The 16,150-nt window shown below is 39.8% G+C and overlaps 1 protein-coding gene across 1 annotated transcript; it reads right to left on the bottom strand.

The window, feature by feature from the left end:
- Positions 1 to 6,285: 6,285 nt before the first annotated feature.
- mrpl3 (mitochondrial ribosomal protein L3) lies at positions 6,286 to 15,662 on the bottom strand. The gene is made up of 10 exons (XM_044172296.1): positions 15,436 to 15,662; positions 14,062 to 14,243; positions 13,882 to 13,973; positions 11,850 to 11,948; positions 9,382 to 9,481; positions 9,173 to 9,233; positions 8,821 to 8,932; positions 8,576 to 8,653; positions 8,104 to 8,181; positions 6,286 to 6,522 (listed from the first exon to the last, which is right to left on the bottom strand). Exons 1-10 carry the CDS (start codon positions 15,507 to 15,509, stop codon positions 6,373 to 6,375), a joined length of 1,026 nt encoding a protein of 341 aa, XP_044028231.1. The 5' UTR covers positions 15,510 to 15,662; the 3' UTR covers positions 6,286 to 6,372.
- Between the last annotated feature and the right edge of the window lie 488 nt (positions 15,663 to 16,150).

Raw genomic sequence — 16,150 nt, 5'->3', positions numbered from 1 at the left:
TCAAGAGTAACTCTTCACATTGCTGCAGTGATGTAGATGTATACTCCAGGGTGTCTCAGTACACTGTGACATCACTGTTGGGTGTGGTTACAGATGCAACAGAGGGAACTTCTGACCACAACCAACCATATAATATGAAACAGGCTTGAATATATGATCTCCACAGTAGATCATTCCAGAGGATTAATGGTTTGAAACAGAGCAAACGTACAGAAGATACCACATCCTTCCTCAGAGAAGAAACTTGCTGTCCCTACAGATCCACTAAAGTATCTGGCTGCAAACTCTGGTCCTATTATCTTAGCAGGGTGTACGTTTGGGGGTCAGTCTAGTGATGATTTTTCACCATCCGGGTTTTATCCTATAAAGAGGTCAGTTGTCACAGATCACAGCCAGATGTAGTAGCAGTCTGCTTGAACAAAGACTACTTTAAAATAACCTCTCGGGCTTGGTCTGACCAATAAAATACTTAGAACAAATGTGAAATCATCCACATAAATGTCCATGAAAAACACATTGAAGGCCTTAAAGTTTGATTGTAAAAAATATTACAGTTTATTATTAAATGTGCAGGGTTTCATGAACGTTCACAGGTCCTTTTGTGACCAGCTGAGCTGAGAGATGTGTCATAGATTCTTTCTGTCCACATACACTGTTTTCCTCACAAACACTAAATCAGCACTCTCTATGCAGAAACACAACCTTACACATGCTCTTAAGATTAAAAATACCTTAGATACACCCCCCTCTCTCTCTGTGTGTGTACGTGCACCTCCTTTATGAACCACTGAGCGGCAGTGTTGCCCCACAGTCCGGCGTGCACTGCTACTGTAGATACAGGTACTGTAAGACTCGCTGGCACTTTGAAACCACTGATCTGCATCCTCATTAGCATTCACTCTGTGTCGATTGAGGGAATGTGTGCTGATTCAACATGATGCTGTGATAAGTGATATTGTTATCATGTAGATATCTGGATGATCTCAGGCGTATTTAAAGCTTTGCAGGGGAGGAGATGAGAGCTGGGATAGTGCACAGGTGTGTGTATGTGTGTGTGTGTGTGTGCTCAGAATGCATACTATGTGATCTGTAGTTAATGCTGTGCTGGGTTGATGAGATGATATGTCTGCATACTGTATGTGTAGATTGTGTGTGTGAACTACTTGAGCGCATTGCCTGTTGGCACTGTCATTACTGCCTCTTTAAGTAAGGCTATAAAGTATTTTTGCTGACCCAAAACACATGTCATTTTCTCTCACATGCTCCCACTCTGCCCTCCCTTCTGTCTGTAATATACCCCCCCACACACACGTCTCCTGAGATGCCTTCATAGCAGATGAAGGTTTTTTATAATTAGTGGAATACCCACACAGTGCACTGAATTGACTGCATTTTCACACAAAACCCAATTAAATTTTTAATCAATTTTGACAAAGCTTCTGATTCATCAGTTTACTTTCAGCAGCGAAGAAAACGTTGTGCCTAATGTAAAATACAGACTATAATAATCCATAGAATCTGGATAGTCTTATAGAGTTGATGTATCTATTGTTCACCCTCCATAGATGCATTAACTCTGCATGTGTATATATGCTTTTCAATATGTTCTTTTTTTTAAATTGTGCTTTTTAATGTATTTTACTCTCCACAATATTAAGAGACCCCCTACTTACTGTCTGTCTCCCTCTCTCTTTGTGTTGTTGCTTTTGTGTCCGCTCCTCTCTGTGAGTCAGGCTAAATGGCTTTCTGTTCAGGAGTGAGAAATCCTTAAAGTCGTCACTTTAAGGTGCGTGCGTGGGTATGTGCAAGAGAAGTGATATCGTAAAAGGGTCATTTCACCAAAATCACACAAAAAAAGAGATTTCTTCCCACTTACACATACTTGTATCTAGCCATGCAAATAGTTTTGGTTTTTATTTGTTTGGATTTGATCAAATGTCTTTTCTTTTCATGCTTCGAGCAACACAAACAAAATTCTGTTCATCTCCTTTGTATTGGAGTTGTGACAGATGTCTGGGCAGAACATATCTCATACTTAGATGTTTTGTATATTCATGTATTTGTGTGATTTAGGTGGGCTCAAGTCTGGTGATATTCTATATTTTTATTATTGTCAGCAAATCCCACAAAAGACCAAAACCAAAAATGAATTGATCCTACTAACTAATATATCTTATTCCTCTGTGCCATAGAGCTCCATTGTTGTCCCAAAACTAATAAAAACACATAAATGAGCCACTTTGTTGCACTGGGTGATATGTTCCTTTACTACGATGAATGAACAATTTACTCCTGTATGAGTAACATTAGCTAAAAACTACAGTGCCCAGCTGGTTTAGAAATATCTGCCATTATTAGAAATGAAGCGTATATTTGTGATGTGTTTTTGAAGAGATAAGTCTTCAGTAGGAACAAATGGAGCTGCGAGCCACATACAGAGTAGGGAAGTTGCAAAGTATTGAGAGAAGGACCAGCACATTATTGGTTTTGGTCTTTTCATAGGTTTTTTTGACAATGACAAAAATATAGAATATCACGAGCCTGATCCTTTAAGGCACAGACACACACACACACACAGATGTCACAGATTAACCTGCTCCCCGAGTGTCAAAGGTCAGACAGGAAGAGGCGTTAACTCCTCTCAAAATCAACCCTCACTTCTTACCTCAGTCTCCTCTTCCCCTCGTCTTCCTCCTTCTCCTCCTTCTCTTCCCTGCTTCTCCTCCTTTTGCTGCTGTCATTTTGTTTTTCACCTGCGGTAACATCCTTCTCTCTCTTTACCCCCCTCCGTCAGCCTCCTCCCTTGGCTTCCACATTGATTTACTTGATATCCCGTGGTCACATTCTTGTGGCGAAGGTTTCCGGATGAAAACTACTGACATTTACCTCCCAGTCACAACACGGCTCATTTAAACCCCAGAAAATAGTGCACACTTTTTCACTACATGCCGATGCTTTGAACGTTAAAGGTTTGATTGCAGACATTTTGAACATCTAATGGTGTAATGACCCACTTTGCTATATCTGAGAAGTGTGAATCAAAGGCCCGAGTGCATTTAGTAAACATCTAAACACAACTATGAACATATTGGTTGATCTTTGATACCAAACTCTCCCTTCTCCTTGTTCCCCTTTCTCATGCCAACTCTACTTTTTCTTTCCTCCATTGGTCCTTGTTACCATGGAGATATCTCAGATCCAAGGTGGGCTTTAATTGAGAGGAAAGAGTGAGAGACAGAATGACACAATGAAAGGTAATGAGAAGGACCGCGTTTGTAAGGTCAGATAAGTAGAGGCACAGTGCGCGCGCGCACACACACACACAAAACATATCTGAGGGCAGGATAGGAACACCTGTGGAGAGGAAGGTGGGGACCCAAAGGCTGCACCCTGCTCTCACCCAGTGGTGCTGGAAGGAAGGAACCCAAATTTACCAACGTGGGTAGGAGGCATCACACACGCTGCACACACACACACACACAAACACTTATGGGACGCAGGTGTGCACAATTGGGAGGGGCTCACCACAGCAGGACCACCGGCAGTGAGGCTTAGAGGGATGCGCGGTGATAGCTGTGCATGTGAAATTACTAGCAGGGCTCTTCTCTCTTTCTCCATTTAGTCATTACATTTAATGCCTGTTATTGGATTAAATTATAATAAACATAAATACAAATATCTATACTTAGGAATCACTCTCCATCGAGCTGTGAAACCTTAAAGAAATGTACGTACATAAATTAAGGATTTGAGTCACTTAGCTGCAGCTTTTTCTCTCAGAAGAATGTGCCGTGACAGAAACAAACATTATGCAATGCATAATGCAGTGCAAGAGCTTGAGTCAGAACAATCAATTCACAAGTGACTCTTTTATAATCTTCAAATGTCACTCAGGCACCTCTATTTTCAGACTGCGATTGTATTGAATCTAATCAAAATAACTTAATGTTCCCTTTCTGGTGAAAAGATTAATTCATTTTATTCCTCATGTTAATTGACTCGAGAGCTTATATAAACACTTTATAATATAATTGCCTACTGATACCGATGTCAGTGTGCAATTGCATTAACAATCTCTCATTTCCGTCTTCTCGCCTGTTTAGTGACTCGCTCCTGTCACTATTCGACTATTCACTATATGACTGGCTGTCTTACTGAGTGAGTTAATGTGTTCAAGAGCCAGCTGTCCCTCAAATAACACACTCAATAATTCATATTGCAAAGAACAAACTGCACACACACACTGATCTGTGTGTGTGTGTGGTTGTGTGTGTGTTGAGATGCAGGTCAGTTCAACACTTTTTGTGTAAACTCGGCAAGGAAGTAGCAACATAAGTGCTGACGAGTCTTCGCCGCAGAATCTTTGCTTGCTAAGGAGGCAATAAAAGAATGTGTGTGAGAGAGAGACAGACGGTCACAGTAGGTGTGTGTGGAAAGCAATAGGAGAGAGGCTGTGTGTGTGTGTGTGTGTGTATATATCCTCTTTACTAATGGAAATCAGATCTCTCGTGTGTTGAGCCAGCAGAAGGAGAGCAGTAGATCCATCATGGGGGTCAAACTCACAGGCCAACCTTCACCCAGACACTCAAAGTAATTTCCCCAAAACGTTTAGATTCAGCCAAAACTTGGTCGGCTCTGTAATTAGCGAATGCAAATGCATTTAGGGATCAGATATCAGACAGTTTGACAGACAACAAAGTGGGTTGGTGGGAGCACTAAAAAATCATAATATAATATAGATTTGCAAACTTGTGTGTTTTGTGTGGTGACTTTCTTGCTCCCACTGCTCAACAGCTCATCTGCTGTAAGGTGTTTAGGTGTTTTGGGTCAAGTCGATTCCCAAGTCTTGTCAAAACAAAAGTCTTCATAAGCAAAAAAGTCTTTCGGGTCGGACCATTAAAATGGCACACTATTTGGCAACTTTTTTTTATTTCGAGGCTGTGTTAATACAATTATTTCTTTTTTTACATTCAATCAATGAATCAATCAGTTGATCATCTGAAAATAAATTTGATAAATAAATTTTTTAAATAATTTAAAGTTCATTGGGTGGATTACCATGTTGAAAGCTGACTAATCTACTGGTCTTCTACCACACACACACACACACACACACATACCAGGCTGGAGTTCATCGTCTTCTCTTTCTGCTCTGCTGCTTTAACAGGCAGCGACCCCCCTCTCACCCTCCCTCCCTTCTATGCTCTGCTCTGCTCTCCTCTCGTCCACCCCCACAAGAGCCTGATGATGTGCAGGCTCCACAGAGCAGGACTTTCAAACGATATCATTACCATTTCAAAGAACTGCTGCTGTCTTTATGAACCTACAAGCTGTGGCATGTTATATGGAGCAGGACGTCGTTTGCCACAAACTGAATCATCACCTTTTATTTTGATATAAATGACAGCCAACTAACTGTATGTTATGCATTTCGGAGTCCGCCGGTTGTGTGTTGTTTCAATTAGGGAAAAGGCATCAATGCTGTGTGTGTATCTGCAGTTGTTGCAGGGTATCCTGTGAGGCATCACACAAAAGCCTTGTTTTTGCTGCTGTTGACAATTACATGGCAGATATAGAGCAGAGACCAACCGAGAGAGGGACTAAATCACAGGCCTCTGAGGATACATTTACACTAAACAAGAGTCAAACACTTTGGAGGACATGATTCTCATTTGATTATTTATTGCCCAAGAAGGGGAGGAGGGGTCCACACAGTGCAGGAGAGGATCTGTCAGCCCCCCCAGCTTGAAGTTCTCTCATTTAAATACTGCTAAACACACACACACACACAGACTTAAGCACCCAGCAGTTCCTTCTGCAACATTAATGTCCTCATTTATCCTCTTATGCACAAATGTCAACCTTTGTCAGCCTCCATCCCTATCTCTCCCCCTTTAGTCACCCTCCCCACCTTCACCAACTCATCTCTCCCACCGTTTGTTTCTACTCCTTTGTATTTGCTTCCATTCCTCCACCCCTACCTACACACCCTTTCCCTCCTCTGTCTGTATTCCCCTCACTCTTTCACTCTGCAACTCATTGGATCTAGCTCACCCCCTCCTCCTATCCTGTGTCCTGCATAGATATTGCAAATTTCTCCACAGTATCTGCCTCTCTGTTTTGTTTCATTGTCTTTTTTTTCTCTCTTACTGCTTGGGGATCCTCTAGTGACATCATCACTCCTACAGTTACCATGGTTTCCGGGGAAAGGGACCGTAATAACTGTTTGAAACAAACAGACAAGCTCGTTGCTGTTGTATCTCACACAAAAAACAAGGGGGGCCATTCAAAGGAATTACTCTTTATTACAGGATCCAGACATAATTTGTGTGTTTATGTGAAAACGCGACGTGTGAGTGTGTGTGAGTGTGGTCAGGTCAGTGTTAATGATGGTTCTGTGTGAATGAACAAGTTGTCGTCATACAGGTCTTCATCCAGGTCGCCTTCCTCTTCAGTGAAGTAGGTAGGGAAAGGAGGGTTGAGCAGGGTGGAGCTCCTTGTTGGCAGTATGGTATCTCTTAGCTGAACACACACAAACACACACACTTATTGGAATAGCTGTGAGGACACTCTTGTCTTAATTAGTGCTGAAACAATAAAGTGACAAAAAATGTGTTTCTAGTTACAAACAGCTCTGAAAATCATTATCGTTAGTCATTTATCAAGCAAAAATGCCCAAAATGTGTCCAGTTTCTCATATGTGAGGATTTATTGCTTTTCTGTTTCATTTCATTCTAACTGGAATATCTTTGGGTTTCGGACTATTGGTCAAACAAAACAAGGTCTTTGGAAATGTCATCTTGGCCACTGGAAAATGTGTTACAGGCATTTGCCACCATTTTCTAAACATTTTGAGATCATATCAGCAGTTCTCAAACTTTTTCTGTCATGCCCCCTTCAGAAGCAGAAATACATTCATGCCCTCCCCCCATAAACTGATTTCATGAAATCAAACTCCTATTTTTGATACTATTTAGGGTTGGCAATAGCCATTTAATGTATTAACATTGAGTAATTAACTCTCTATATAGAAGTTTTTATTGGTAGTGGCGGAGTCTTCATCTTACGGTGAATTCAGATAAACACGAAAGATTTACAGTCAACGAGGCAAGCATGTAATCCAGCGCAATGTTATCTCATTGATATCAGCTTTACTGATTTACGTTTATGTTCACTCTCTTTACATTGTAAATGGAACATCCGACTGCGCCTGCTTCACATTAAAAGTGTTCAACTGGCCAAACACAGGGTGGCTTTAATTGTGAAACATCCATAGGAAATGCAAAGTATTTGTCACAAAGGTTAGCCCTGACTGCGATTGTTCATCAAAAATGCGTCTACAAAAAAAGACAGCGTGTTCATACAGGAATCATATTCATTAACTCAACATCCAGTCAAACACACCTAAGGGGGCTGAGAACCACTGGGCTAAATGATTAATCGGTTAACCGTAAAAAACAACAACAAATCAACAGATTAATGAATGACAATTATCATTAGTTGCATGCCTAGTCTTAATTTTAATCTATAAAACACAGCTGTTCCTCATTTCCATAGGGACATTTGGGCTACACAGAATAATAAAAACAAACAATAATGACCAAACATTATTAACGTGCATGTGTACCCTTTAGGGTAATATAACCTAAGTAATATAAGTAGATACAGGTATGTGTGTGTGTGTTTGTTTAAGACGGCTGAGCTGGGTGAAATGCAATGCACATTTGTATTCATTATCGCTTGTCTGCAAAACAAATAATAGGCTGCGTGTGTGTCCACGCACACACACAAGGCGAACACAACATGCTGAGTATGGAAATGGATGCTGTGGATATTACTAACATCATTGAGGTGCGCGCTCCCATTCCCTCACAGAAAAACACACAAACACAAACAGATGCATGCACACACACGCACACACACACAACCACACACACACAGCTGAACCAGCACAGTGTCAATGAAAATAGATCACATTGTCTTGTAAGTGTGACGGGGTTTTACAGGAGCAAGGTCACTCATCTTTGTCAGAACACTAAGCATGCTGGGGTTGACCTTAGACTTCACTCTTCACTCTGAGTGTGTGTGTATGATTATTTTTACCTTCAGTAAGCAGTTCCTGTGGCCGGGGACAGAGCCGTTAACATACAGCACATTATACTTGGTATTGACCCTCCATATCTGGAAGAGAGAGACGGAGAGGAGGCAGATGAGAGAATATTGAACTGAAATTGCAGTCTAGGACAAACAAGTTCAAAACCACGCCTGTGTGTGTGTGTGTGTGTGTGTGTGTGTGTGTGTGTGTGGACATTAACCTGAATGCACACATGCTTGTGTCACCGTGTGGATAATTAAGGTTTGAGGTCACCACAGGTAGAGACTGCTTTTTGAGGGTTAAGACTTGGTTTTAGATTACAGGTTACAATTAGGTTAGGGTCAGGGTAAGGGTTAAGGTTAGGCATTTAGTTGTGATGGTTAAGGTTAGGGTAAGGGGCTAGGGAAGGCATTATGTCAGTGACTTTCCCCCACAGGGATAGTGAAACAAACTTGTGTGTGTCCTTGTGAGTGTGTGTACCTTCAGTCCAAAAGCTGTGATGTAGATGTTGCCCATCATGCCGGGCATCTTTTTCCCTTTGAAAACTTTGGCTGGATCCTAGATGCAGATGATGAACAACACACACACACACACGCTCACATTATTATGTGGATTATAGGAAACCAACTGTTCATGTCTGGCATGGATGAGAATCTTACACAGTATGTGTGTGTGTGTGTGTGTGTGTGTGTGTGTGTGTGTGTGTGTGTGTGTGTGTCTCTTACTCCTCCAGGTCCAGAAGCTCCTGGTCTGCGATGAGTTTTGGTTTGGCCGTGGGTGGCTGGCTGACCTTTGAACCCATATCGCTTCATTACGCCTTGAAAACCCTTACCAATGCTACACACAAACACAAGAAAATGAATGTTTGCACACTCATATTTTTAGATTACATTTATTGTTGACTTGTTGCCTCAGAGGATAATGATATAGAAAGAGAGGATTGCACTTTCTTGCAAAGTCAATAACTGATCTATCTTCAAAACATGATGCTGGAGCTGAGAGAGGGCAAAAAGTAGGAAAGGAAGCCACGAGGAAAGATCGGCAGCGAGGAGGGAAAGCTGGCAGAGCAAAACTTACGATTTGGCTGTGACGTCCACATATTGGCCTGGACGGAAATGTGCTGCATACAGAGGAGTGCCTGAATACACCACAAACACGATTACATTACAAAATTTGTACAAAATTTGCACTGCTGGTCACCATAAGATATTAGAGTCCAGCATGTGACATGGACAGTGTTGTGAATGAGTATTGCTTTAATTGCAAGCTAATAGATGTGTATATACCTGGCTTGATGAGGGCATTGTCGGTGACTTTAAATGTGGTGACTTTCTGTTTGGGAGGCACTCCTGCATTCCTGAACATCTCCATTTCCGTTTCAGACCTCTGCCAGTCAGGGTGATGGAAAGAAAGAAAAATACAACGATGAAAGGAGGGAAATAAAGTGGTAAAACAAGTACGAGCAGTGAGGACTTTGGCATTTTAAAATTAACCGTGGGCCTGTTATGACTGTACGGGAGCCAAACACACATACACACTGGCATACACACGCACACTTGGCAGTGAGTGTCTCTGACATTTGTTTTCACTCGGCTCGCTCTCATCTCATCCCTCCAGTCACTCTAAACTCTCTCTCTCTCTCCCCTTCTGTTGACTGAAAATCAGCCTGCCAAAGCTTCACACTCCGACAAACTCTGCCTTAGATTGGAGAGTGATGTGGCTGTGTGAGAGGGATTCAAAACAACTTCACATTCGACAAGTGAAACCCTGACACCAGCCCATCAAGCATCTATCACGACTCAATGAATAAATTACACCTTGATTTATTCATCCTTGTTCTTTTGTTTTTTACCTTAAAAAGATGGATGTAACATTTAAACGGACAAATTCCCCCTCATACATATTAACAGGTGATTTTCCTAAAAATTACTTCTTGAAAACTGTCTACCCTTTTTGAGAAGGTAGTATAGGTTCAGAGTAAGTTGAAGAGCCAGTGTTGCTGTCTGTCACCTCAGGTTTCAGTGTTTGTGTTGTGGAGTTCTGATATGCAGTCTGAGGCAGTGTTGGGTTGAGTTTATTACAAGCATGAAAGACACTTTTCAAATGTGTGTGTGCCGGTCATTGTTAGTGGGACTTAGCAGCAATGAAATATACTGGTTCCCATTTATTTAGACACCTAAGATGAAATATAGTAACTGATGGTTAGTGGGCATGTATAATTTCCTGACTATGGGTCTGTGTTCATAAAAGGTCTTAGAACTGGGAGGGCTGATATGAGCTCAACGCTACAGGGAAATGACAAAATTCAGTTATGTTTCCATAAAGCTGCCACACTGATTTGATTCTTTTGCATGATTATAAAATGTAGCAATAGCTACAGCTAAAATGAGCAAAAATGTGTTACTGTCTGACAAGTTGTGGCTGCTCTGCAGGTATGAAAAGCATAGTGACTGGTATGATAAGATATTATATTCTCAAATGGTACAATTCAGTACAAATTCAACAACTCATCAGTTTCAGCCCTATTTATGATTCATGTAATTACTATTAAATGTAAAAAAAAAAAAAAAAGTAATTATCTAAATTGCTGAGATTTTAATCCGATGGCCTATTTAATAAATAATTTATTTTTCAACAAAAAGGGTAATTTTATTTGTGTAGTCAAAATCATGATGTAAAAATGTTGTCATTGCTCAGTATAAGCAAATAAACAGGCTTTGTGATAGTTAAAAAACTGAGTGAATTGCTGTTTTTTAAAGTTGAGTAATGTTGGCAATTCCTCAAGCAATTAGAAAGCAAAAATAAATAAGCACATAATAATGAAATTACATTTTCTGTGGCAGGACAGCTGCTGATTATAAATACTGCTGCACCATTACTGAACACAAAAATGTTTTTTCATTACATTTCTGCCCCCCAAATTTTATATATTTTCAAAGAAACTTTTCCACTTCATTTCAAAACATTTTATTTTGCTTAAAGACTTAAGAGACTATGTAACTTTTGAGAGAAGAAATAAAACATACTTCCTTTTAAAAGATAAGAAGGTGAATTCAGAAGCAATTAAATGTACAATTGCTGAAATACTCTCTGGGGTTTTGCTTCTCCAGCTTTACTTGGTCTGGTATGACCAGTATGACCACTATGACCAGTAGCTTATGGTGGCTAATGTTAGCTAATGTCTGTCTATGATTATTCTCTTAGGTTTATTACTTAACATAAAACAAAAACATAATCCAAGTAATATTTTTGTTTTCCTAAATTCTACTTTTTAAAACCTGCATATAAATAACAGCCTAAGATTTTTTGCCACTACTTGGTTTCAATCAACTCCTGTGGGAAATATCTGGCACTTCAGCTGCTAAATGCTCCACTATGTTCAACAGCCAGTTGCTAACTTTGTCTATCTGGCGTTTGGCGCGGAGCAGGTAATGTACAGTGGGGTTTTTTCCCCACTGAAAACAGCTGCCTTCTGTGTCTGAAAATGAGACTATAAGAGCTGTGAGAGTGAACCAAAATAGTAACGTTGCGGGCCGGACAGCTAAACAATGAGCTGGAACTCACTATAAAGCTCTGTGAAGCATCTGTGAAGAGGAGCTGCAGATTCCTGTGATAATTCTCTGTAAGTTCATCACTATGAGCGACCCCTTTCACAATGTCACATTGTTTTCACATTATTATTTGATCAATTGTTGTTATAAAAATATCAATTAGCTTTAAAAAAAAAAAAGCATGAAAAACAGCTATTTCTTACATGGAATGGTGATACATTTTTCCCCCCTACCACAAGGGCGGCGCTGTGTCCATCATATTCTTCCTTCAACAGGTGCTTTATTACATGACAGTCCTGCACCTGAAAAAACAAAAGAAAATATATAAAAAAAAAACAGAGGCTTGATTAACAATAGTCATAGTCTGATTGCTTGATCCCTAACCCCTGACTGGACCACCTGTTTCCCTTCAGACCTATATAATATGAAATTAGATGAAAGTCCCTGGTGTAAACATTTTAATATGGGGCTACTGGGTAACTCACACAACCTGGACGCTCACTATATTTTGGCCAAATACAATAGGATGACATCACAGGCATTTTGCAATACATGATACATTGCAAGAAAATCAGAAGAGAAGGAAAGAAGAGGAAAATATAGTCAAAATTTCATTTTACAAAGCAACAATGAAACCTGTAATGTATTTATTCACTGCATTATGACATACTTTCAGTTTCACTTCAGATAAAACATGTACCAGAATGCCAAAGTGGTGGGAGTACTTTCACCTTGAGAAAGTAAATTTAAATGTTCTACTTTTCATCTAGCACAGACCATGCCATGCTGAAAAGAAGAAAAAAAAAAAGACTAAATGTGACAAAAGTGAATCAGCAGATGGGGACAGAAGTTTCTGTATGGCCTTGAATCTGATATTAAAGCTAAGGTAGGTAACGTTGGAGAAACTAGCAAGAGACAGCTAAAGTTTGAAAATATCCAAATGAAATTCATAGATTGATAGAGATATGAAAATCTCTTACAGGCCAATAAAACTCTTACATATACAAAAGGCCTTTTTTAATTTAAATATGTAAACTGTTTAACATAGCCGATAATTAGCAGTATTATTACTGTTGTTGATTTGAATCATCATTTAATATTCCCTTTAAATCTTCGTATTTATTTTTATTTATTTCTATTTATTTACTTGCATTATTGTTATCTGCACAATAATACATCACATAGCTGCGTAAGAATGTGTGTATGTCGGTTGTATTGTAAAATAAGGAACAAACAAAAAGCAAATTGCTGCTTTGTGTGATGCCACAACACTTTGCAATAAATCATCTTAAATATTCTAAAGTGTTAGATTTATCACACATGGCGCATTATATCTGTACACATGAGGAGGTGCGGCATTTAGGCTATACGTCACGCCACTTAATAAAAGACTTCCGCGTAGGATACACCTGTGTTTCCTAACTCTAAGCTCCTCCGGAAGCCTCCTCTCTCCTCAAGGTGCGTTTAAGGTATTGGAAGGTCCTCCATGAGGTCACGGGAGGAGAGAGGACGCGAGGAAGCACAGCTTAGCGTAATGAAAAGCACCCACATTTTACAAGTCCACGGGAAGAGTGCGCGCAGGCAGGTAGGTTTATTACAGGTCTGCAACAGCCACAGATATCGGAATGTTTTCTTTTTTTTTTCTCAGAGCATTTGATTTATTGATTGCTGTCGGATATAAAGAGAATTTCAACAAATATAAAAAAACATATGCTTTTGAAATACATTACCTACCCTAGCTTTAAGTGGAGGTGATGATATATTTTTTTAACTGTTCTGACTGTTAACATTTTACTGAAATTTAAATAGGAGTTTGTTATGCTACTACAGTATGTCATTATCAATAAAGAGTAGAGCGAACACACACGGCCACGGTTTGCTTTCAATTTACTTTACTGACAGATTAGTCGATGAGATTAAAACGTGAGTTGAATAAACCTGACATCAAATATCTCCTGTTCACACCTTGCTGTAAGGGAGGAAAAGCTTGCTAAGGAACACTGAGGCTTTTCAATTACGCGATAAAAGCCTGCAGGTGTTCAATATTTGCTATTCTTCCCCCACACTCCACAGAACAATCCAATTAATTTGACTTCTTTTATGACCTGCTGGTCATTTCATTATGGACAACAATCATAAACACACATTATCATTCCTGAAGAATGCCCAAGGTGGCTTTGATGCAAAGATAAGGCACAACAGAAAACACACCAGGTGTGTGTGTCTGTGTGGTACCTGTAACATAGTGACTACATGTCTTTCTCCTGTTTTCGTCCAGATAGGAGCCATCCCCAACTTCACGGCTACTAACCCAACTCTTCGACTACCTGGGAAGAAATGAAAAGAGGGTTCAAGTGGGAGCCAATAGGAAGAGGACTCATGATGCACACAGCTCTCACTAATCACAACACCTACCCTCTGTCCACTCATGTCGCTGCCAGGGCTCATCTTTGAGTGGGTTGAGCTTTTCGGCTGTTTGCCTCCTGTATTCCTCTGCCATGCTCTTCCTCATGTACTCCTGGTTCTCCTCTGTGAGGTGTTCATCAAACCACGTTGTGGTCTTTACTGTCCTAACACAAGCCACCAAATGGGCAGGACTGCAAGAACAAAAATTCAGGGAATCAAGTGGAGTTATTTAACAGGGCGGTTATTTTCCTGTGCGCACTGACGTGATAGTGAGCTGCTGTAGCAAAAGAGTTTCCCCTCGGGGATCAATAAAGTATTTCTGATTCTGAAGACCATCACTTACGTCCGGAGTTAGACTAATAATGGGCAGACACATACTCACAACTGTGTCCAATCGATACAAGAGTACCACGTAGCAAACAACTATTTTGACTTGTCAATTAATGTTACAAAATGTCAGAAAATAGTTAAATATGCCCATCACCATTTACAATGATACAAAAACAGAGATAAGCAGCCAGTTTTCACATTTGAGAAGCTGAATTAATTAAATGATTATCAAAATTGTTGCTCCTTAATTTTCTGAGGATCATCATTCCAGCACTAATTTATGTACTCACTGCACAACCTACACTGAAATTTGCTTTGCTGCTTCAGATCTTTTTCTACTCTGTCATTTTAAGTTGACTAAGTTGAACACGTGTCATTAGCCTGCTGCTGCAGAGTCAGTTCAGTCACTGCAGTGTCCTTACTGATGAGTAAGAAACAGGTCCACACATTCACACGGACAGTTTGGGCATTTTAAGTGTATAAATGTCACTGCTGAATGACGAGTCATGAGAAATAGAAAAGGTACACATGACTGAATGAACACTGGTGGAAAGGTCCGCCCATGTCTGCTTGCAGATGGCTATCAACACATTACTCATTTGTAACTGTACTCACTGGTACTGTGGAGTGGCTCATCAGTTTTGTCTTCCTAACAGTCTCTACATTAATCATTAAGTATTTCGTGTAGAATATTGAAAATTTCCATACAGTGAAATCACTACACAAATGCCCCGGTGAACCTTTAACCTATACCAAGCGTAGGAAATATTTCTGATTAAATGGTAAAATATGTTAGTTATTAACTCACTAACATTACGTCACTAGGAGGCACAGGGAATTCATCTAGCTTTAACGTTTTTAATGAGAAAATTATAAACAAGCCATTTTTTAGCAAATAACAGGCTCGGGTGAAAAAAAGGCAAGGACAGTAACGTTACTGAATTAATCTGCAAAACTGTACCGCTATTTCACTATAGCAACCTAGTTTTGCTAAGCTACATGCTGAAGTACTTCAATTACATTAGGAATAACTAGCCAGTTAGCATTAGCCACCTTTCAGCTGCTGCTCGCAGAGAAATGACTCGAGTTCCCCGCTGAAGAAGAAAGCGACAGCTCCACGTCGCCATTGCGCTGTTTAATCTATACACTTGAACGTAAATATAACAAACTACACATAAACTACATGTTCATGGTCTCACAACCTAAGTACAACCATGCCTTCATTTTCGTCCTGTTCTAAATGTCACCCTGGCTACTTCCGGTACGGGACCAAAACAGTTCCGCAACACTGAGGCCCATGTCAAAGGTTCCGTACAACAAAAAGCCTAGTTATAAGTTTTTAGCAAGTAAACTCAGAATTATGTTTACAGTGGAGTTTGCCCAGTGTTCATGGAAATGTTGATTTCATTTCTGAGCAGGATATCATGATAAATGTATTTTATTTTAAATAAAAATGTAAATAAAAACAAGTCCAATTGATTTGAGGCTCCTATCGGATGGCCTCCTGAATTATAACAATATACTGTGTAATACAGGAAACGGTTTTTCTAATTCATTAATATTACTGCCTCATTGTCTCATTTAATTGTATTAAACATAAAATTATAGCTTTAGAGAATATTAGGTTTTATAATACAACCGGACAGAATAGAATAGAAAGTACTAAATAGTATGATTTTTGCTCATTTTAAGTGGTTTCTCCCAGCCTTCATACAACTGATCCTCTCAGTCTCTCTCAGTGTAACTCTTCTGATGTGGGTGGTCTCTG

Source organism: Siniperca chuatsi, linkage group LG17, assembly GCF_020085105.1.
Source record: "Siniperca chuatsi isolate FFG_IHB_CAS linkage group LG17, ASM2008510v1, whole genome shotgun sequence".
In the NCBI taxonomy this organism is placed as follows: Eukaryota; Metazoa; Chordata; class Actinopteri; order Centrarchiformes; family Sinipercidae; genus Siniperca; species Siniperca chuatsi.
Note: the sequence above shows the minus strand (reverse complement) of the source record. Positions and strands in the feature narration are given on the sequence as shown.

What these genes read in the sequence shown, in the direction of transcription:
- mrpl3 (XM_044172296.1), bottom strand. Translation starts at nt 15,509, where the DNA reads ATGGCGACGTGGAGCTGTCGCTTTCTTCTTCAGCGGGGAACTCGAGTC. An exon ending in ATGTAGTCACTATGTTACAG is followed by an intron (nt 11,949 to 13,881) that starts GTACCACACAGA and finishes TTGTTTTTTCAG; the next exon opens with GTGCAGGACTGTCATGTAAT. An exon ending in ACAGGAACTGCTTACTGAAG is followed by an intron (nt 6,523 to 8,103) that starts GTAAAAATAATC and finishes GTGTGTGTTCAG; the next exon opens with CTAAGAGATACCATACTGCC.